The sequence below is a fragment of the Nannospalax galili genome, unplaced genomic scaffold, assembly GCF_000622305.1.
Source record: "Nannospalax galili isolate Female #2095 unplaced genomic scaffold, S.galili_v1.0 scaffold2124, whole genome shotgun sequence".
NCBI classification, from domain to species: Eukaryota; Metazoa; Chordata; class Mammalia; order Rodentia; family Spalacidae; genus Nannospalax; species Nannospalax galili.
Window position 1 is genome coordinate 24,878 of NW_008351698.1, and position 22,786 is coordinate 47,663.

General features: G+C 43.4%; 1 protein-coding gene across 1 annotated transcript in view; it reads left to right on the forward strand.

The window, feature by feature from the left end:
- The first annotated feature begins 1,891 nt into the window (after positions 1–1,891).
- The window catches only part of Rab5b (RAB5B, member RAS oncogene family), a 29,754-nt gene continuing 8,859 nt past the window's right edge, over positions 1,892–22,786 (forward strand). Inside the window, exons 1-2 of the mRNA XM_008848690.3 lie at positions 1,892–1,984; positions 18,766–19,022. Coding sequence (XP_008846912.1) covers positions 18,860–19,022 — 163 coding nt within the window. The 5' untranslated portion in view covers positions 1,892–1,984; positions 18,766–18,859. The remainder of the gene's footprint in view (positions 1,985–18,765; positions 19,023–22,786) is intronic.

Genomic DNA, 22,786 nt, shown 5'->3' on the forward strand with positions numbered 1-22,786 from the left:
TTGGTCTTTTGAGACAAGGGGGTCTCCCTATAGCCCCAGCTGTCCTGGAACTAACTATATAGACCTTGAACTCACAGAGATCCACTTGCCTCTGCCTCCTGAGTGCTGGGATTAAAGGCGTGTGCCACCATGCCCGGCTCTTTTATTTTTATTTTATGTGTATGTGTGTATTGCCTGCATGTAGGTCAGCGCCCCTGTGTCATGAAATGCCCATGGAGGACAGAAGAGGCTGTCGGATCTCCAGTTCCAGGAGTTACAGACAGTTGTTAGCTGCCATGTAGGTTCTGGGATTTGAGCCCGGTCTTCTGCAAGAACAACCAGTGTTCTTAGCTGTTGAGCCATCTCCCCAGCCCCTCCTGCCCCCCTTTTTTAGACAAGGTTTCTTTATGTAAACCAGGCATGCCTGGAGCTCTAAATTTTCTCACCTCAGTTTCCCTAGTGCTGGATTATAAGACCACACCACCTTTCTCATGGTGACTTTCCTCTTACTGCATATCAGAAACAGCAGAGGACTTCAGTGTAGCTCAGTGGCAGAATTTTGGCATACCATGCCTAAAGACCCTGGGTTCAATCCTCAGCACCACAACAAACAAACAAAAAACCAGCAGAGTTGCCCAAATATTTATTTACATTCACACAACTTAGAAAACATTGGTTATATGAAGAAATTTAAGAGGTTAATATCTTCAAACTACTTTTTTTGTAATTGCCATGGTTTCACTCCATCAAAAAAACAGGCATTCCACTCTAAAACTCCTGTTCTCTGATACTCCACTGAAAGGAGTTAGAACCGATAGGAAAGTTCCTTAAATGCCCAGGCTCAGGACTGGAGAGATGGCTCAGTGGGTAAAATCAGTTGCTGCTCTTGCTAGAGGACCTGGGTTTGGTTCCCAGCACCCACATGGCGACTAACAAGTCTTTAATTAACCCTAGGGGATCCAACACCCACTTCTGGCCTCCACGTGCATTGCATGACATATATGCACTTATATACATTCAGGCAAAGCATACAAAAATATTTTTTTTTAATTCCCAGGCTCCGGGTCCTTTGGAGAGTCACGGAGGGTGGGACGCTGGAGTCAGGCCCACACAAATCCAGGGGAGGGGAGAAAGTCAGTAAGTGGCCTTTTTAAAAAAAATATTTTTATTTTTCCTTTTTTTGGTCATTTTGAGACAGGGTCTCGCTGTAGCCTCAGCTGTCCTGGAACTCACTATGTAGACCAGGCTGGCCTTGAACTCACAAGAGATACTCCTGCCTCTACCTCCCAAGTGCTGGGATTAAAGGTGTGCGCCACCACGCCCAGCTCCAAAAATGTTTTTATTTTTCTTAACTGAGACCTTGTCTCACAGTGTAGTCGAGGATGACCTTAAACGCCTAATCTTCCTGCCTGGACCTCCCAGTGGAGAGATTAGAGAAGAACTGAACGCCACCACACCCGAGTAGGATCCGCCTTTCCGGGGCTCCTTTCGGACCTCGCCTTGCCTGCCACTCAAGTGCGGAATTTTCCCAGTACTGGTTAAAATCCCCTTTTGACCCGCCTCAGTCTCTCACCTGATTAGATGTTTATGAGTCAAAAGGCATGGAGGGGGAGGTATCACGGGTGTCGAGGTTTTATTGGCTGATACATATGCCCGTCAGCACTGTTCCGCCCTCTGTCTCCGGGAGCTCGCCCTTTAGTGGGCCCTCACCTCGTCAGTCTTCAAAGCTTCTCGCTAGTTATTGGTTCGAGGCCCCGTGTGTCCAGCTCCTCGCTCGTACTGGTTGGTGACAACCCCAGAAGAGCCCGCCTTGCTCCAGAAGATTGGCGGATGAGAGCGCGTATGGCCCGCCCTGCACGGCAGGCGAGTGGCATCCTATTGGCTGGAGCGCTCGCCTAGGCGAGAAGGAGAAGGGGGGGGAGGAGGGGGCAGGAGGTTTGGTTGAGCTGCAGCTGTTTGTCTGTTCTACACAGGCTTGGGCCCGACGGGGGAGACGGAGCCCCAGGTACCGAGGTGATGGAGCCCGCGAGGGCAGAGTCGGAGGCCGGAGAGAGTAGAGCCGCCTTGCCGGAGGGCAGGGGCGGTTCGGGCCTAGGCGAGGGAGGGGAGAGTTGGCCACTGGAGAGGGGCAAGCGGGGCCGGGCCCCAGCAGGCCTAGTGGGGGCGCTGAGGAGGTGATGGCCGGGCGCAGAGCCCGAAGTTGGGCAGGCGGCTGGGCTCCGGCTGCGGCTGTCCGGGACCGGCGAGGGGGCTCCGGGCGGGTGAGCGCAGGGGCAGGCCTCGGTCCTGGAGCAGGCTGAGGAGGGAGGAGCTGGACCCGGGACAGCAGCCGGGAGGGAAGCCCCTTCGGCGGGACTGAGGAGGGGTCTGCGCTACGCCCAGCCCCGAGGGGAGCCGCGGCTGGGTCTCCAGAGACTGCCGGTCGCGGGGCCTGGGAAGGCTTCTGGACCGAGAGAGGCTTTATTAGGCAAAGTGGCAATTGTACATGGGGCTGCTGCTGACGGAGATTCGGCACAGTGAAGACGGGGAGCCTGCGTTACTGATCTAGAAGACTAAAGTAGTTAAGGAAGTGGCAGCAGGACCTGGTATCAGTTATAGGAGCTCCGGGAATGATGGTGACGGCAGGCTCTGGATCTTGAGAGTGTCCCGTTCTTTGTTCCTTTAGTGTTTAGATGTGGTGATTTGAAGTTTTTTGGTACTTTAGGGGTAATGACAAAAGTGAATTTGTATTTTCCATGACTCTGGGTAGCTCCGAGCTCACCCCTCACACACACTTTGTCCTGGCCTCATAGCTGATCTTGACTGAGGTCTGGTTTATGTCCTGTGAAAGAACTGATTGGGGGGGATGCTTTGTCCACTTCCTTTGCATTTCATAATGTGGTCTATGGTGAATATTCGTTTTAACTGCTCCCGAGACTTAGGGAATTCTGTCATCTGCCAGGAAAGGGGTTAGAGAACCCTGACCATCAAGAAATTTGACCACAGTTGCTGAAAATTTTTTGTTTATTTTTGAGACACGGTCTCCCTGTAGCCCCAGCTGGCTTGGAACTCACTATGCAGACTAGGCTGGCCTCGAATTCAGGGATCCGCCTGCCTCTGTCTCAGTACTGTGATTAAAGGTGTGTGCCCTCACCCTTGGCAGTTGCTGAAACTTCAGTGAGACTTATGGCTTGGGTATTTCCTAGACAGGTAATGGAGTTCTCAGGTCTGTACTGTGAGATGGTACATTGAGGGGTTGGAGAAGAGTCAAGAGACTGAAGTTTGGATCATCCTTGTTCTTTGTCTACTTCTTCAGGAAATGTGGTTAGCTAGTTCAGTCCAACCCTGAGGTATTTAGGGAAGAGGGGAGCATAGAGAATGAAGAGTTTTTAAAATATATGTGTTCATGTGGGTGTGTGCTCATGTATGATGGTCAGAGGACAACTTGGGTGTTCAGTATCTGCCTTCCACCATATAGATCTCAAGGATCCCACTCAGGTCCCCAGACTGGCAGCCCAGAACATGGGTTATTATAGCAGACAAATGAGAAGGCCCTTCCTCCCATGTATGTAAACATCCTCTGACCTTTTAATTTCCCGTAGATTGGAGCCTATTGGTTTGTCCATTAAGGTACTTTCTTCTCTGTCTTTACTATACCAATTCATTTTATCACTACTTTTTTTTTTTTAACTTTTTCTGAATGTGTATGAGAGTTCTCCATATTTAGACCAGGCTGGTCTTGAACCTGCCAAGTGCTGGTATTAAAGGCGTGTGCCACTATACCAAGCTATCACTATATTTCTGTGTGTGTGTATGTGTGTGTGGTCTTTTTGAAACACAGTCTCCTTGTAGCCCTAGCTGGCCTGGAACTCACAGAGATCCACCTGCCTCTGCCTACCAAGTGCTGGGATTAAAGGTGTGAGCCACCACAGCCAGTTACTATATTTCTTAATTACCAAAGTAATATATACATATTTTTAAGTGTTTAAGCTGTACAAAAGCGTATAAAATCTAAATCCTCCGACACATACCTCATTTCATTAAGAAAGGTCAGAGACATTAAATCAGACTAATCTTTTGGGGCATGTACCACTACTAAAGACAGTTGTTTTCATTTTCTCACTAAATTTTGTTCTCTCATTATTCTTACAGTTTTTCCCCTTGGGTGATACTCTGTTATTTATTGTGTTCCTCTATCAAATTCAGAACAAGCAAAGGGTTGTGCTCTAGGTTGTTATTTGCCTTCTTCATTACACTTACAGCTGTGTATGGGTAACCTAGAAAATGCCCAAATACATGAACAAAGCTTGTTTAGGCCAGGAAGGAAGCATTAAGGCAAATCATTTTGTTTGGGATACTTATTAGCAGCTCTACGAAAGTGAAAGTTTTTAGATGTCCATCTTCGTTTATATTTTCACAATATTTCAGTGTTTCTTCCTTATCTCAGAAGATAGTGGTGATTCCCTAAAAGGCTTGTACCAGCCTTTCAATAGTGACCCAAGAAGCTCCCAAGTCTCTTAATTTGAAATGGGTTTTCCTTTAAATCTCAGAGTATAACAGATATTTCCTAATACTACCTTATTAAATTTGACATCACTGACTTTTAGAAGTTCTCTAATGCTCAGCCTTTGTACAATGTCCTGCAGAAACCAATTTAATACCTCCCCACCCCACCCGTCACCTATAAAGCCAGTCTTGGAAAAAAACTGTTGGGATGTGTGTGTGTATGTATTCATCCTCTCTAGTCTCTGCCATCTTTAAACCCTGGTCATATCCTGTCCTGTTCTTCATGTTCCTTTGTGTTTTTTCTACCTTCCCCTTAAAGCTTACTTTTAAGAAAGGATCTAGAAGCCCAGCATGGTGGTATTTGCCTGTGATATTCAGGAGGCTAAAGCAGGATCTTGAGTTCAAAGCTAGTCTAGGCTACAAAGTAGATGTTGTCCCAATCCACCACTGCAAAATAAAAACTGAGGTCTAGGATTGTAGCTTAGTGGTAGAGTACATGATTAACATCTAACAGGTACTGGGCTCAGATAGAGAGTATAAGAGAATAGAGGATATGTCTGGATATAAATAACACATAGTGATTTAAAATCTTTTTCCTAAAGATTTCTGCATATTAACCGAGCTAAGAAGTGAGATTAGCAATATAGAATAGAATTTCATACATTTGATGCTGGAGTTGCCGCATCAAACTTAGAGAAGAGGGCTTTCTCTTTGCTCTTGAAATCATACTCTTCAATCTTCTCTTACTTTGCCTAAGAACAAGGTTTACTCTTTTGTGCTTTGTTTATGTGTGTTGATATAAATTTGCCTTCTGGGAAAGAGGCATAGATAGGTTAGGAAAAGCAGCATACAGCCCACTCCCAAATCCTAGAACATTTCCGATTAGAAGGGGGTTCAGTGGTATAGTACTTGCCTAGCATGTGTAGAACCGAAAGTTAATTGAAGTGTGAAACAGTGAAAACAAGGAAATGCAGTGGCCCTCTGGGAGGAAGGATGCCATAAAGCCCCACATATTATGCTCCTGCTTCCTAAGAGTGTTTTAGGAAAGATGTACTCATTCACTGAACAGTAACTGAAGAGCCACCCAGGTGAGCAGTGTATACAGATTTCTGGACCAGAATGTAGCTTTGGTTTAGAGGTAGACTGGGTATTGGTAAGCCACCTAGCTCTATGGTGGAATAAATTTCTTTTTTAAACTACTTGTTCAGGAAAAACAGAGAAGCTTTTGAACTACTTAACATCAACTAAAAATTTAGGAAGCTTTGTTTTTGGCCATAAGGAGTTGCTTGAGTGTTAAGAGTGGAAGGGACATAAAGGTGTGATTAGGCCATCTGAGACATAGTAACAGTAACGGGTGACAGGAAAAGCAGTTAGCCCATGTGAGTTACAACAGTGCTTTGTGGGCTGGGTCCCTTGGGGGCCCTCCATCCAAGGGAGATCACAAAGGGCCTTAGGAAACAATTGGTTCTCTGAGGCATGTCAGAAACTCCCAAACAGAACTAAGATCTATCCAGATGGCCCAGAAGGGAAGAGTATGTTGAGAAAGATTACTTCAGCCTTAATTTAGGGAGCACTTCATGAATAACTATATCTGCTCTGAAGTTATGATTACATGATTTTAAGTATGTCCCACTTTTTGAGAAGCTAATAGTTGAGCAGAGCAAATAGATCTCTTAATATGGTAACTGTTATGATAGATGGACAGCATTATGGGCCAGAAATGGCTTAGCAGGTAAAGGCATTTGCTGACAACCTGATTTCCATCTCTGGAACCCACATGGTAGAAGGAGAGAACAGACTCCCACAAGTTGTCCTCTGAGCTCCACACGTGCACAGTGGCATGCACATAAACAAAGCGAATGCTTAAATTTAAAAAAAGATTTTTTTTTTTTTTGAGACAGGGTCTCCTTGTAGCCCCAGCTGTCCTGGAACTCACTATGTAGACCAGGCTGGCCTCGAACTCACAAAGATCCGCCTGCCTCTGCCTCTCAAGTGCTGGGATTAAAGGCGTGCGCCACCACACCCGGCAAATTTTTTATTTTTAATTATGTGTATATGTGTGTAAGTATGTGCACATGAGTGCAAGTGCTGGCAGAAGCCAGAGGCTTTGACTCCCCAGGAGCTAGAGTTACAGGTGGTTGTTGCTACCTGATATGGTTGCAGGGAATTGAACTTCAATCCTCTGAATAGCAAGAAATATGTGCTCTGAACTGCTGAGCCATCTCTCCAGCCCTAAAAAGTATTTTGAAATGTGTGTGTGTGTGTGTGTGTGTGTGTGTGTGTGTGAGAGAGAGAGAGAGAGAGAGAGAGAGAGAGAGAGAATCTCCCTGTAGCCCTAGCTGGCCTGGAAATCTCTATATAGACCAGATTGACTTTGATCTCACAGAGACCTGCCTGCACCTGCCTCCCAAGCACTGAAATTAGAGGCATGTACTACCACACTCAGCTTTAAAAAAAAAAAATTTTTTTTTTTGAGGAAATGCAATCTTGCTCTTTTTATTTTATTTTTTGCCTGTAAAGGGTTAAATCTAGGGCCTCAAGCATGCAGAGTAAGCTCTTTACTACTGGGCTATATTCAGCCCTCATTTTGCTCTTTTTTGTGTGTGCTTTTAATTTTGAGACAGGGTCTCACTAAGTTGCCCATACTTGTCTTTTAACTCACCTCCTGGGCAGCCTTCAGCCTCCTGAGTACTTGGGCTTTACAGGCCTGTGCTACCAAGCCCTGCTCAGTCTTGGTTTTGATTAGCTTTTCTTTGGGACACTAGTAATGAATTCTGCTATGGTGAGAAGGTGATTATGCAATTTCACAGGTGACATTTATACTTTGCCTTTAAGATAAGTTTGGATTTTGTTAGGCAGACAAAGTAAGGACCAGCATTCCAATCTTCCCCAGGTCAATAATAGGGAGTTTGTACTACCATGCTGATAAGAGATAAGCATGCTTTTTGCCTTTTGCAGAAATTTAAGGGACAGGGTGAAGGAAGTAGAACTAAGTCAGTGACTCAGAGAATATTGAATTAGAGAGCCGAGTTAAGTAGTGCAGCTAAGGATTTTGTAATTTGGATCTAAACAAATTAGACATCTCCTTAGTACATCTCTCACATTAATCCCCAAACCCACCAGATCCCGGAAATTGCCAATTGTTTTCCTTTTGCCATCCTGGCAGGGCTTGGTCAAGATGTGCTAGAGAGGAGTAGTGATGGTCCTGTCAGAACAGTTCCAGACTAGATCCTAGGGACAGTTTATATTCCTAACATGTTTAGTTCCAAAGCCAGTACTTAACCTAAACTGAAAAGAGGCAGAAACTCAGTTGAGCCTGAATTCATTCCTATCCTGGTATCCTCTTCAGAATTTAGCATTTTCTGCTTCCTTGAGAAGTGCAGTGGAGGGAGGCCAGGTGGGGTGGTACTTGTCCATAATCTCAGCACTTGGAAGGCAGAAGAGAAGGATGTTGAGTTCAAGGCCAGTCTGAGATACACAACTAGACACTGGCTCAGGAAGGAATGTAAGGGGTAGAAAAGAGGCATAAGTACCTGACTGCTTATTACACTTAATGCATTACAGGTTGCTTAATTTTAGGTGCTTCAGTTTCCTCACTTATAAAACAGACACTGGACTACTTGACCTGTGGACCAGCTCTTATCTGACTGACTGGTCTTAATGGCTAACATTCAGACTGGGCTAGATTCTGGTGGCCATGTACTGGAAACTCAGTTTACTGATAGGTGATAGGCTTCTGGAAGGTTTTATATAGAGTTGGTGTAAGAACTTGAAACACCTTGAAGGGAGTCTGGGGAATGGAGTCTAACTGGGATTAGCAAGCTAAGAAACCTTTCCTGTTATGGTACTTTGCAGTCAGGCTTAAAGAACATCCTCTGCCCCTGCCCCCAATGGGCTGACCCATTCATTGACAGGGCTCAGGTTCTACCAAGTTAATTTCATAAGATGTTCTTGTGCAGCTGGGTTTTTTTGTGTGTGTTTTGTTTTAGTACTGTTTTTGTTTTTAATCTTGCTGAATAACCCTGGCTAGGCTGGAAATAGTTATATAGACCACGCTGCCCTTCAATTTGTGACATCCTCCTGCTTCTGTCTCCTAAGTATTGGAATTATAGGTGGGCACCACTATACTCAGTGTTTTTGTTTCGTTGTTTAGATAGGATCTCAGGCTGGAGAGATGGTTCAGTGGTTAAGAACACTTGGCTGGTCTTCCAAAGGACCTGAGTTCAATTCCCAGCACCCCACATGGCAACTAACAACTTTCCATAACTCCAGTTATAGGGGACTTGAAGCCCTTTTCTGGCCTCTCTGGGCTTTGCATGACACAGGTGTATTATATACATGCAGGCAATCACTTAAACATATAAAATTAAAATAATAAATTTTTTTTTTAAAAGAGTTTAGGGGCTGGAGAGATGGCTCAGCAGTTAAGAACACTAGCTGTTCTTGCAGAAGACCCGGGTTTGAATCCCATCATCCACAGGGCAGCTAACAACTGTCTGTAACTCCAGTCCCAGGGGATACAACAGTCTCTTCTGACCTCCAAGAGCATTTTACAACATGGGTGCACTTACCTAAATGCAGGCAATACACGTAATAATAATAAATAAAATTTTTTTTTAAGTTTTTAAAAAAAGAGTTTATAGATAGGCTGTTTATAACCTGTACTATCTTAGAATTCAGTGTATAGCACCAGGTTAGCTTCGACGTCCTAACAGTCCTTCTGTCTCAGCCTTCTAAGTACTGGGATTATAGGCATGACCCATCATGGCCTGCTGAACTGCACTTTTAATTTGATTGCTTCTCTTCTTAGCTGATAGTGAAAAGGAAGAATAACCTCCTCCCCTCTTTTGGGCTTCAGGTTTGAAAGTAAAGATAATACCACTTGACTGGTTTGCTTGGTATACTTACTGCCTTTGGGACCTTGAAAGCTTGTTGGGCAGTTCCAGCAGGGCAGTAGCTACTTCATATACCCTTGACTCAAGTACAGTCCTTTGGGAAGGACTTACATCAAGTTATGAAGGAGGAAGGGGACACCCACCTAGCCATCCAGCCAGATCAGCCAAAGTAACTCTGGAGATCAGTGGGTGACATGTTGTGGCCAGATCACCCTTATACTTATTGTCCTTTTTTTTTTTTTGCCTATGAGTGGATCATTTGACCATGGGTGTCAACTCCTAGCAAAAAACAAACTAACAAAAATCAGGTGTGGAAGAGTGGTACAGGCCTGTAATCTCAGCACTTGGGTGGCTGAGGCAGGAGAATCACTAGAAGTTCAAGACCAGCTTGAGCTACATAGTAAGAACCTGACTAAAATACAAAAAATACCACCAGAGTAAAAGGAAGGAATCCATTGAATTGATGGTATGGCCTGGTGGTGTATACCTATAGTCCTAGTACTTGGGAGATAGAGGAAAGGATAAGGAGTTTAATCTAGTCTTAACTGCTTGAAGCTTTCACTCAAAAAACAAAAAGGCAATTGAACTTTTTTTAAAAAACAGATTTTCACGGAGGCTGGCCTCAATCTCTCTTCTTGTCCCAATCTTCCAAGTGCTGAGATTTACAGGCATGTGTAACCAGGTGTACCTTGAAGCATATAGGTCTTAATTCATTTCTATACCTCTGATCTTTGAGTCTAGCTATTGCATTAAAGAATGATACCTTTGCTGGGTGTGATGGCACATGCCTCTAATCCCAGCACTTGGGAGGCAGAGGCAGATGGATCCCTATGAGTTGAGGCTAACTGGTCTATCTAGGGAGTTCCAGGCCAGCCAGAGCTATATAGTGAGACCCTATCTCAAAAATGAAAACCTAACAACAGAAAAATAATACTTTTATAATCACAATGAAATTAAAGATGATGGCTTATAGATGAATAGCCTATCAGTTACAGGGAACTGCAAAGGTTGGTAGGAAAGCTTGCTAAAGTTACATACTGAAGTGTATCTTTTCTACAATAGTTGTTAATCTCCAACAATCCAAGGTTGCTATGTAAGAAGGAACTTTCCTGGCCTGTTTTTAAGATGTTGCTTGACTTCTATCTCTGGGGTAACAAGAACTTTGCAACCCAAGTGCTCCTATGACTCATTCCTATCTTTACTCACCCCACACTCCTATTATTTTCCCCGGCCTAGAGTAAAGTAGCTACAAGAATTCAGTCTATTCTAATTCCCATGTTTTCACATGGTAGAAAAGTAACTTTGAGATTTGATGTTCTTCCTCTTGGATCATATGCTTTGAAGTAGATAGAAACATGAGGAATGACTAGGGACGTCCGTTGCTGAGGAACACTTGTTAGAAGAAAATTATTAGCTTATTATCAATGACTTTATTGTCATTTTCATTTTAAATTTATAATACATTTATTTGTATTGGGGAGGGTGTATGTATGATGACAGCTTTTGGGAACTGGTTCTCTCCTACCATGTGGATCCGGATTGTGGGCAAGTGCCTTTACCCACTGAGTCATCTCACCTGTCCAGTTTAATTTTTATTTGATGCTATCGTGTTCATCTGTGTATAAATGTAAGAAAAATGATATTATGTCAATATTCTTAGGACTCACTAGCATAAGGGAGTAGAGAATACCCAGTTAGGGTCATAGTGATTTGACATTCCTTATAAATCAGTCTCTTTCACTACTAACTTCCTTTTTACCCTTTTTTTTTTCTCTATTTCTGTGTACCTTTTTCATATCTTGGCTGCTTTTCAGAAACATGTTATTACTGAGATATACTTGGTCTTTTTTTATATTTATCTTATTTTTTATTTTATGTGTACGAGTGTATTGCCTATATGTATGTGAGTGCACCCATGTCATGCAGTGCCTCGGAGGTCAGAAGAGGGCTTCAGATTCCCCTGGAATTGGAATTAAGGACAGTTCGTAGCCGCCATGTGAGTGCTGGGAATCGAATCCCGGTTTTCTGCAAGAGTGGTCAGTGCTCTTAACTGCTGAACCATCTCTCCAGCCCCAAACTTAGTCTTTTTTTTTTTTTTTTTGTCTTTTTGAGACGGGGTCTCCCTGTAACCCCAGCTGTCCTAGAACTCACTATATAGACCAGGCTGGCCTCCCAAGTGCTAGGATTTAAAGCGTGTGTCACCACACCCGGCCCAAAGTTAGTGTTTTTAAGAAAACAGTTTATAGGCCGGGTGTGGTGGTGCATGCCTTTAATCCTAGCACTCAGGAAGCAGAGGCAGGTGGATCTCTGTGAGTTCATACAGGGAGACCCTATCTCAAAAAGACCAAAAAAAAAAACCCAAAACAAAAAAAGATTTATTTGTGTATATGTATGTAGAACCACACATGTCATAACATTGCGCACATGTGGAGGTCAGAGAACAATTTTTAGGAGTTGGTTCTCAAGGTAGGTCCCAAGGATTGAACTCAGGGTATCAGACAGTTATAAAAGAGTTATGATTAGGCTGGAGAGATGGCTCAGTAGTTAAGAACACTGGTTGTTCTTGCAGAAGACCCAGGTTTGAATCCCAGCACCCACACGGCAGCTAACAAGTAACTCCAGTCCCAGGGGATCCGACAGCCTCTTCTGACCTCCAAGGGCATTGTATGACACGTGTGCACTTACCTACATGCAGGCAATACACGCATACACATAAAATAAAAATAATAAATTTAAAAAAGAGTTATGAAAGAGTTGGTATTTAATGTAATTTGTTGGGTGTGCTTCTCTCTTTACCTACGGCCAGAGAGCATACTTTACCCACTAAGCCATGTCACTGGCTCTGACTTGGTCATTTTTTTTTTTTAAGATTTTATTTTTATTTATATGTGTATGTGTGTTTATATGAGTGTATGTTGTGTGTGTGGAATTGCTGGAGGCCAGAGAGGTACTTGGATCCCTTGGTGCTGCAGTTATAGGTGGTTGTGAGCTGCCTAATGTAAATACTGGGAACGGAACCTGGATCCTCTGAAGGAATAGCAAGTACTCTTAACTATTGAGCTATCTCTCCAGCCCCCTACCTTGGTCTTTTTAAAGAAAAATTTGTTATTTATTTGAGAGTACCATGGAGTAGGTGTGGAGGTCAGAAGACAACTTCATGGAGATAGTGCTCTTCTTCCATATGTGAGCCCCAGGGATTGAACTCAGACCATCAGACTCAGCAACAAGTCCCTTTACCTGCTGAGCCATCTTACTGGCCCTCCCCTTGGTCTTTTCTTTTTTTTCTTTTTTTCTTTTGGTCTTTTTGAGACAGGGGTCTCCCAGCTCTGGAACTCACTATGTAGACTAGGCTGGCCTCAAACTCACAGAGATCCACCTACCTCTGCCTTCCTGGTGCTGGGACTTAAAGGCGTGTGCCACCATGCCCTCTCCCTTGGTCTCTTCTAGGTACAAAAGGAGGTCCCAGGTTGGGGGCACTAGGAGAGAGTTAAAGGGAGTTAGTGGTAGATTGATATACTCAAAATATGTTTTATAAATGTTTAAAAATTTCAAATATTAAATAAAGAAATACTTAGAAAAAAAGATGGGCGTGGTGGTGCATGACTTTAATCCCAACACTTGGGAGGCAGGAGTAGGTAGATGTCTTGGGAGTTCAAGGGCAGCCTGCTCCACATAGCAAGTTCTAGGCCAGCCAGGGCAAAACAAAAAAAGCAGGGTCATTAAGTAACAGTACCTAGCTTTTATTTGTTATCACTGTGATAAATATTTTTCACTTAATCCTTTTCATCTTCTCATGAAGGAAGGTAAGGCCTAGAGCAGTAGGAAAACTTTGTTGGTATATTAATACTGATTAGCCTACTATTTATTGAGCACTTAATTTTTCACATAGTTGAGTTCTTTGTAATACCATTTAATCCTTAAAACATTCTTATGCAAGGACTAGAGATGGCTCAGCAGTTAAGAGCACTTCTACTTTTCCAGAGGACCTGGGTTCAGTTCTACCCACATAGCAGCTAACACCCATCCTTAACTTCAGTTCCAGGAGATCCAGTGCCCCTTTTCTGACCTCTTAGGCACCAGGCACACATGTGGTACAATTACATACATGCAGGCAAAACATCATCCACATAAAATAAAAATAAATTAAAAAAACAATCTTAATAGGTGGGCTGGAGAGGTGGCTTAGCAGTTAAGAACACTGGCTGTTCTTGCAGAAGACTGGGGTTCAAATCCCAGCACCCACATGGCAGCTAACAACTGTCCATAACTCCAGGTCCAGGGGACCTGATGGTCTCATCTTTCCTCTGCCAGCTTTGGACAACACAGGTGCACTTACCTACATGTAGGCAATACATTCATACACATAAAATAAAAATAATAAAATATTTTTTTAAAAAATCTTAATAGGTGGGCCAGGCTTGGTGGCTTACCCCTTTTGTCCCAGCGTTCAGGAGGCAGAAGCAGGTGGATCTCTTTGAGTTTAAGGCCAGCCTGTTCTACATAGTGAGTTCCAGACCAGCTGGGCTACAGGGAAACCCTGTCTAAAAAAGACAAAAAAAAAAAAGAAATCCATACATCCTGTTAAATCTTTTTTACTTTTACTTGTTTTGGTTTATTTATTTATTTATTTATTTTATTTTATTTTATTTTTGGTCTTTGAGACAGGGTCTCCCTTTAGCCCCACCTGTCCTGGAGCTCACTATGTAGACCAGGCTGGCCTTGAATGCACAGAGATCTGCCTGCCTTTGCCTCCTGAGTGCTGGGATTAAAGGCGTGGGCCACCATGCCTGGTTTACATTTACTTGTTTTGGATGAGAGATTCATATCCACTTGTGTGGAGGTCAGAGAACAACTTGCAAGAGTTTGATCTCTTCTTCCACCTTGTGGGTCTTGGGGATTGAACTTCGGGTCCAAACCCAGGTCATCAGGCATGACACTAAGCACCTTTACCCACTGAACCATCTTGTAGGCCCCAGAAATGCATGTTTTAGAGAGAGGTTTTTGTGTGTTCTCTTCATGTTAACTCTTCCTTAAATTTCTTCTTTTTTAAAATTTTTTGTTTATTTATATATTTATTTATTGGTCTTTTTGAGACAGTGTCTCCCTGTAGCCCCAGCAATCCTGGATACTGGGCCAGCAAGGAAGAACGGTCTGCCTACTTAGTGGGATTTGGGGGTAGGCCTCTTTGGAATCACTAGATTGAGTTATGAAAAGCCGGACTGAGTGTTTACTCTGAGTCAGACTTTTTTTTTTTTTTTTCGGTCTTTTTGAGACAGGGTCTCCCTGTAGCCCCAGCTGTCCTGGACTCACTATGTAGACCAGGCTGGCCTTGAACTCACAGAGCTCCGCCTGCCTCCCAAGTGCTGGGACTAAAGGTGTGAGCCACCACGCCTGGCATATTATTTTTATTTTATGTGTATGAGTGTATTGCCTGCATGTAGGTAAGTGCACCCATGTTGTGCATTGCCTTCGGAGGACAGAAGAGGCTGTCTGATCCCCTGGAACTGGAGTTACGGACAGTTGTTAGCTGCCGTGTGTGTGGCTGAGATTTGAACTCTTGCAAGAAGAATCAATGTTCTTTTTTTTTTTTTTGTCTTTTGAAACAAGGTGTCTTAGTAGCCCCAGCTGTCCTGGAACTCACTATGTAGACCAGGCTAGCCTTGAACTCAAAGAGATCTGCCTGCCTCTCCCTCCCAAGTGCTGGGACTACAGGTGTACGCCACCACACCCGGCTGAACACCTGTTTTTTTGTGTACTGGGGGAGGAGGTGCTTGTCACAGTGCACGTCTGGACACCAAGAGATAACTTGCAGGAGTCAACTCTCCAGGGCTTGACCTCAGGTAGTCAGGTTTGATGGCAAGTACCCTTACAGTCCACAGCCCTAATTTTAATTTTACGTTACACTTAATGATTTTTTTTTTTTTGGTGTTTTTGAGATAGGGTCTCCCTATAGCCCCAGCTGATCTACATAGCACTTGCTGTGATCTCACAGAACTCCACCTGCCTCTGCCTCCTGAGTGCTGGGATTAAAGGCGTACACCACCACATCTAGCAAATTTCTTTTTTTAAAATATTTTACTTCAGGGCTGGAGAGATGGTTAAGAGCGCTGACTGCTCTTGCAGAGGATCCAGGTTCGATTTTTATTTTTATTTTATGTGTATGAGTATATTGCCTGCATGTAGGTAGGTTGCACCTGTGTTGTGCTGGAGGAAGTAAGAAGAGGGATCCCCTGGAACTGGAGTTATGGACAGTTGTTAGCCATCATGTGGGTGCTGGGAATTAAACCCTGGTCCTCTGTGAGAGCAGCCAGTACTCTTAACCACTGAACCATCTCTCCAGCCCCAAAATCTCTTCTTTAAAAAAATTTTTTTTGGTTGATTCTATTTTATGTGTATGAGTGTTTTGCCTGCACCCGTATTGTGCAAAGGCCAGAAGAGGGCATCAGATCCCCTGGAACTGGAGTTAAAACTGTTAGCTGCCATGTGGGTGCTGGGAATCGAACCCAGGTCCTCTGGAAGAGCCACCAGTGCTCTTAACCACTGAGCCATCTCTCCAGTTCCTTGTTTAAATCTCATAACTCCCTACTTTCAGGATGGTGACATTTATTCAGGTTGGCTGATTAGACTGTCAAGGCCCCAGCTTGTCTCTTCCCCCGCTTCCAGCAGCTTTCTTGTTTATCTCAGAAGGTGGAAGAGTTGGTTCAGTGTGATTTTTTTTTTTTTTCATCAAATACTGATTGCTTGAAGACTCACCCCTGTACCATTCCCCTGGAGACTCCTGCATGTGTTTAAAAGTGTATCTTTCCCTGTCTCTAGTGTGGAGGGCTATACCTGTTTGGCCCCTTTAGTGTGTAGTGCAATTTAATTCCTAAGTACCAGCAAAATGGTTGCAAATTGAGACTAGTTCAGGCTTACTGACTCAGCACTGATAGACTTTCAAATTTGGAAGGGTGGCAGAAGCAATGAAAAAATTGATAATTAATGTAATTTGTTGGGTATGCGTCTCTCTTTACCTAAGACCAGAGATGAGAAAGAGTAAGATTTCTGGCAATAGAACCTTGATTAGATCTTCAGAAATGTCAAGAAGATTGATAATAAGACAGATATGGTGACTCATGCCTGTAATCTCAGCCCTGCAGTTGAGGCAGGAGGGTTCTGTGAATTCAATAGCGAGTTCCAGGCCTGCCTTGACTACAGTATGAAACTCTTGACTAAATAAAAAGAACTGGTTATGCATGGAGGATACAAAACGAGATGCTGAGCTGGGTATGGTGGTGCATGCCTTTAGTCTCAGCACTCAGGAGGAAGAAGCAGGCAGATCTCTGTGTGTTTGAGGCCAGCCTGGTCTTCATAGTGAATCCAGGCCAGCTGTGGCTACAGGGAGACCCTGTCTCAAAAAAAGACCAAAAAAAAAAAAAGAAAGAAAGAAAACCTAGATGCTGTCACTATAGTCTTAAGAGAGTGACTTGTCCTATATCCCACACTCCTATTGTAAATCTTTCATTTTAAGAGCTAGGTAAAAGAAAAGGGGCATAGCAACTAGATACCAGGGAGAACTAGGCATGGTGGCACATGCTTTTAATCCCAGTAGTCAGGAGGCTGAGGCAGGCAGATCAGAGTAAGTTCCAGGCCAGCTGGAGCTGTAGGGAAACCCTTTCACAAGAAAAGGGGAGGAGGGAATGGGCCTGGAGAGATGTCTTAGTGGTTAAGAACACTGGCTGCTCTTGTAGAAGACCTGGGTTAAATTCCCAGCACCCACATGGTGGCAACAACTTCAGTTCCAGGGTATCTGACACCCTCTTCTGAGGCATGGCATGGCGTAGGTGCACTCACATACATGCAGGCAGTACACTCATAAAATAAAAATATTTTTTTAAAAATTTAAAAGTGTGGAGCAAGTTGTATACACCTGTAATTCTATCACACCAGAGGTGGAGGCAGGAGAATCAAGAGTTGAGAGGCTGGCCTGAGCTACTATGTAGTAAAACTATCTCAGAAAACTAAGGACTGGGGATATAGCTCAGTGGTATAACACTTGCCTAACTTGTGTAAATCCCAGAACTTCTAAAGAGATAGAATGAAAGGGACACACCAATGGTATACTGGGCATCTGGGGTACCTGTGGTGGAATGGGCAAACTAAAAGTTAATTGATTTGCTGTGACTCAGAAAATACTTTTAAAGATCTGGTAGGAAATTGAGGATAACAATCTTTTTTAGTCTCCTTTTCAGTACCCTTGCCAGTTAGACTCTGGTAAAGCAATCTCTATTTCAGATGCAATTCTTTTGGGGCGAGGAGGGGCTGGCTTCCAGCTAATAATGGATCACCTTGCCTCAGCCTCCTGAGTGCTGGGATTATAGATCTACTCCACCATGCTTCTCCAGAAGTAGTTATTTACATCACCTGCATAGGGCCATATTAGAGGGATAAGTAACCTTTCAGTGATAGATAATTACAAGTGCTAAGTTCCAATAGGAACAGGGAAATGAAGAGATTCTGTCCTTGCTCTAAGAAATAACTGCATGCCTGGTAATCCCAGCACTCAGGAGGAAAAGGCAGGAAAATCATAGTAATTTCAAGGCCACCACAGGCCACCAGCCAAGGCTACATAGCAAGACCTTGACAAAACCCCAAAATACACAGAAGAAATAAGATTTAAAACCATAGAAAGTGGTGGTTGCTTGCTGAGTATGGTGGCACACATCTTTAATCCCAGCACTGGGAGGCAGAGGCAGAGGCAGGCAGATCTCTATGAGTTCAAGGCCAGCTGGGGCTACAGGGAGACCCTGTCTCAAAAAAGACCCCCCCCCCAAAAAAAGTGGGGGTTGATGTTTGTGTGGCACATATTTATAATTCTAACACTCAGGAAGCAGGAACAGGAAGATCACAAGTTGGATACCAGACTGAGCTACATGGTGAGACCCTAACTCAGAAACCCAAAATAAGCTGGGCATGGGGTGCATGTGGGCCTGTAATTCTAGCAGATAAGGGGAGGTGGAAGCAGAAGGATCAGGAATCAAGTCAGCCAGAGCTATGTAGACCCTATCTTAAAAACTCTAGTTGGTTGCCACACACCTTTAGTCCCAGAAATCGAGAGGCCGAGGCAGGCATATCTCAGAGTTCAAGGCCAGCTTGGCCTACATAGCAAGTTCCAGGCCAGCTGGGGCTACAGGGAGAATCTGTCTCAAAAAAAACAAACAAAAAAACCTCTAGTTGGGTATAGTGGGTCATCCCAGTACTTAGGAGGTCGAGGCAGGAAAACTGCTTTGAGTTAGAGGCCAACCTGGGCTACATAGTTCAATGCTACTTTACTAAAACAAAGCAACCAGCAACCCTAAAGGAAAAAACTGATTGTAGTTACAGTGGACCTGTGTCTGATTTTATTCAATTTTCTTTTTCCTTGCAGGATTGTTGAAGTCTGGAAGTCCCCCCTTCCCCTCCCCCCTTTGCCGCTTTGTGGCACCCCCTCCCTCTGCCCTTTCCTACTTGATAAGCTGGCTATGACTAGCAGAAGCACAGCTAGGCCCAATGGGCAGCCCCAGGCCAGCAAAATATGCCAGTTCAAATTGGTCCTGCTGGGAGAATCTGCAGTGGGGAAGTCTAGCCTGGTGTTACGTTTTGTCAAAGGGCAGTTCCATGAGTACCAGGAAAGTACCATTGGAGGTGAGTACCTCAGGGAAGGAAGAGGTTCAATGCTTAGGAATACTTTAAAGGAAGATTCAGACCTGATTGTGAAATTGGCCCTCAGAACTATGTGTTACCTCAGGGAAGAAAACCCTTCATAAAACCAAAATTGACCTAGTATAGTGGCACACTCTGTAATCTCCAAATTCAAGAGGGGAAGGCAGGAAGATCAAGTTCAAGGCCATCCTCAACTATATTCATTTTGAGTCAGTCTGGGCTATGTGAGCCCTGTCTCAATTTTAAAAAATAAAATAAAAACAAATTAAAAATAAAAGCTAGACCTGATAGCTCACACCTATAATCCCAGCACTCAAGAGGCTGAGACAGGAAGAGTCTTGTGAATTCAAAGCCAGCAGTATAATTTGGCCATTACCTTTTCATATAATCCAAGAGTACCAGATTTCCAAAGTGACTAGTAAAAAAGGAGGAGTAAGTGGGAGTTCTCATCAGAGATCCTTTATTGAATTAATATCCTGATTTGAATGAATGACAAAGAAGGTGGAAAGGACAGATGTTATTATGGACCACATAGTAAGTTTCAGGCCACCCTAAGCCACAAAGCGATATTCAAAGACTTGCCATAATGCCTAAACAAGGTATGTGTATGTTCATCCAAGAAAACTATCTTCCATTTCTCTCACGTATTGTCTTGATGCCAGTGAAGTCAGTTGAATGACCTTATGAGCAGGTAAATATTATAGTAGGACTGGGAGTACTCTAGGAGTCAACAAGAGGACTACATTCAAGTTCCAAGATAGCTTGGGGCTATCTAATAAGGTCATGTCTCAAAAAACAACACAAAATGAGCTGGAGATGGCTCAGCAGTTAAGAGCATTGGCTGCTCTTGTAGAGGACCAGGGTACAGGTCCCAGCAACCACATGGTAGCTAACAACCATCTGTAATTCCAGTTCCAGGGGATCTGACACCCTCTTCTGGCCTCTGTGGGTTTGCACATGGTACACTTAAAATACATGCACACAAAGCACTCATACACATAAAATGAAAATAAATGAAAAATTTTTTTAAAAGTTCTACCTGGGCATGGTGGCTCACACCTTTGATCCCAGCACTTGGAAGGCAAAGGCAGGTGGAACTTTGTGAGTTCGAGACCAGCCTGGTCTACATATTGAGTTCCATGCCAGCTGGAACTACAGGGAGACCTGTCTCAAAAAGACAAAAAAAAAAAAAAAAAAAAAAAAAAAAGTTCTAATAACACTGGCCTGTAATCCTAGCTCTTTGAGAGGCTAAGGGAGGAGGATCCAAGTTCAAAGTGTGTCTGGACTACAGAGTGAGTTCAAGATCTGCCTGCATTACTTAGTAAGGTCCTGTCTAAAAATCAAAAGGTCTGGGATATAGTTCAGTAGTAGAGTATTTGACTAGCATGCAAAAAGGGTGTTGTGTTCAATCCCTAGTACCACCAAAATCAAAATTAGTTTTGGTTTGGAGCAATGACATAAATACGTATTCAGAATAACTCTCTCTTGAGGAAGCGCATCACACGTTGTGTACCACTGTTCTTTTTTTTTTTTCCCTGCCCCACCCCCACCGTTTTTTTTTTTTTTTAAACTGTCCTTAAGCACCTCTGTTGTTAAAACCTTTTCTTTAAAAAATTCCCAGAGGGCTGGAGAGATGCAGCCCTCATAGTTTAAGAGGCGTGGTAGTACATACCTTTAATCCCAGCATTCTGGAGGCAGAGGCAGGAGGATCTCTGTGAGTTCAAGGCCTGCCTGGTCTATATAGTGAGTTTGAGGCCAACTGAGGCTACAGGGAGACCCTATCTCAAAATACCAAAAAAAGAGAAAAGAATGTGTCCTGCTTTTGCAGTAGACACAAGTTTGTTTCCCAGCACCCACTTCAGGTGGGCAGTTTGCAACCTGTAACTCCAGTTCCAAGGGATCTGATGCCCTCCTCAGGCACTCACATCTACATGCATATACATGCACACAGGCATATACACAAATAAGTGGTAAATCTTTCTTTTTCTTTATTTTATTTTATTTTATTTTATTTATTTTTTTATTTTTTTTGAGAGAGGATCTCCCAGCTAGCCTGTAACTCACTATGTAGACCAGGCTGGCCTCCATCTCACAGAAATCCACCTGCCTCTGCCTTCTGAGTGCTGGGTTAAAGGCCTGTGCCACTGCACCCAGCCAAGTGACAAATCTTAAAAAAAAAAAAGAAAAAAAAAAAATCCCAGGAGCTGGAGAAATGGCTCAGCAGTTAAAAGAGCACTTCTGGCACCAGGCATGGTAGTACTTCAATTCTAACACTCAGGAGGCAGGGGGAATCTGTGAGATCAAGGTCAGCCTAGTCTATATAAAGAGTTCCAGGCTAGCTGGGGCTACAGGAAGGCTAAAAAAAGTGCTTCTGGCCTCTGTGGGCACCCCACATACATGTGGCATATGCACATGCATACACATACACATATAGACAGATAAAATATATGTATTTTAAAGCCCATTTAACTTTAAAAAAAAAAAAATGAGCCGACAAGATACCTCAGGGTAGAGGAGCTTACTATACAAGTCTTAGGACCTAGATTCAATCCCTGGAGCTCACGAAAAGGTAGATGGAGAGAACCAACTCACAGTCCACCATGCCACACCCACACTCATATCTCATAATAACAAGACAGAAGATGTACATCAGAACTGCCTGAGGCCCATTATATTTGGACTTTCCCATTGATCTGCTGGTTAATACTGGAGGTAGAGTGAGGTTGATGGCAGCATCACAGGCATGTGTTTAGAGAAATTCCTTAGGTGACTCCAAGCACATTATCTGCTCAGAATCTAGAACTAAGGAGTATAGCTCAGTAGTAGAGTGTGTGTGTGTGTGTAACACAAAATAATCTGGAACTAGTGCAAAATAGAAAAAGCGTCTGCCTTTTCTACCTTTGCTACTTTCTTCCCTGCCATTAATCCAAAGTAGGGAATTCATTCAATAAAGGATCTTTTTATTTTAATTTATTTTTATTTTTTTTATATTTTGGGTTATTTTTATTTATAATTATCCGTGATATCTTTAACACAGTGGTGTTTTGAAAAATGGAAAGGTAAACTACATTTTTTTTACATTCAAGTTCTAGCTTTATTCACAGATTTCTCATTTCTTTTGTATTTTATGTGTATACATGTATTGCCTGCACGTAGATAAGTACACTAGTGTACATTGTCCTCAAGGACAGAAGAGGCTGTCGGATCCCCTGGCACTGCAGTTAAGGACAGTTGTTGGCTGCCATGTGGGTTCTGGGATTTGAACCTGGGCCTTCTGCAAGGACAGTGTTCTTAACTCCTGAGCCATCTCTCCAGCCCCCTCAATAAAGGATCTTTTATGAGAACTCCCATGTTAATCCCTCCTTTTACTAGTTACCTTGAAAGTGCGAAACTTCTCAGAAGATTTATATGAAAAAAGTGTAATATAATACTGGGACCTGCCATCAAGCTTTATTTTATTTTATTTATTTGTCTTTTTGAAGTAGGGTCTCCCTGTATCCCCAGCTGACCTGGAACTCACTATATAGACCAGGCTGGCCTTGAGCTCACAGAGACCCACTCACCTCTGCCTCCCAAGTGCTGGGATTAAAGTTGTGCACCGCCATGCATAGCCTTTAAAAAATATTTTATGTTGTATGAGTGTTTGCCTGCATGTATGTATGTGTACCACATGTGTGCCTGCTACCCATGGAGACCTGAAAAAAGTGACAGGTCCCCTGGAACTGGAGTTACAGATAGTTGTGGGC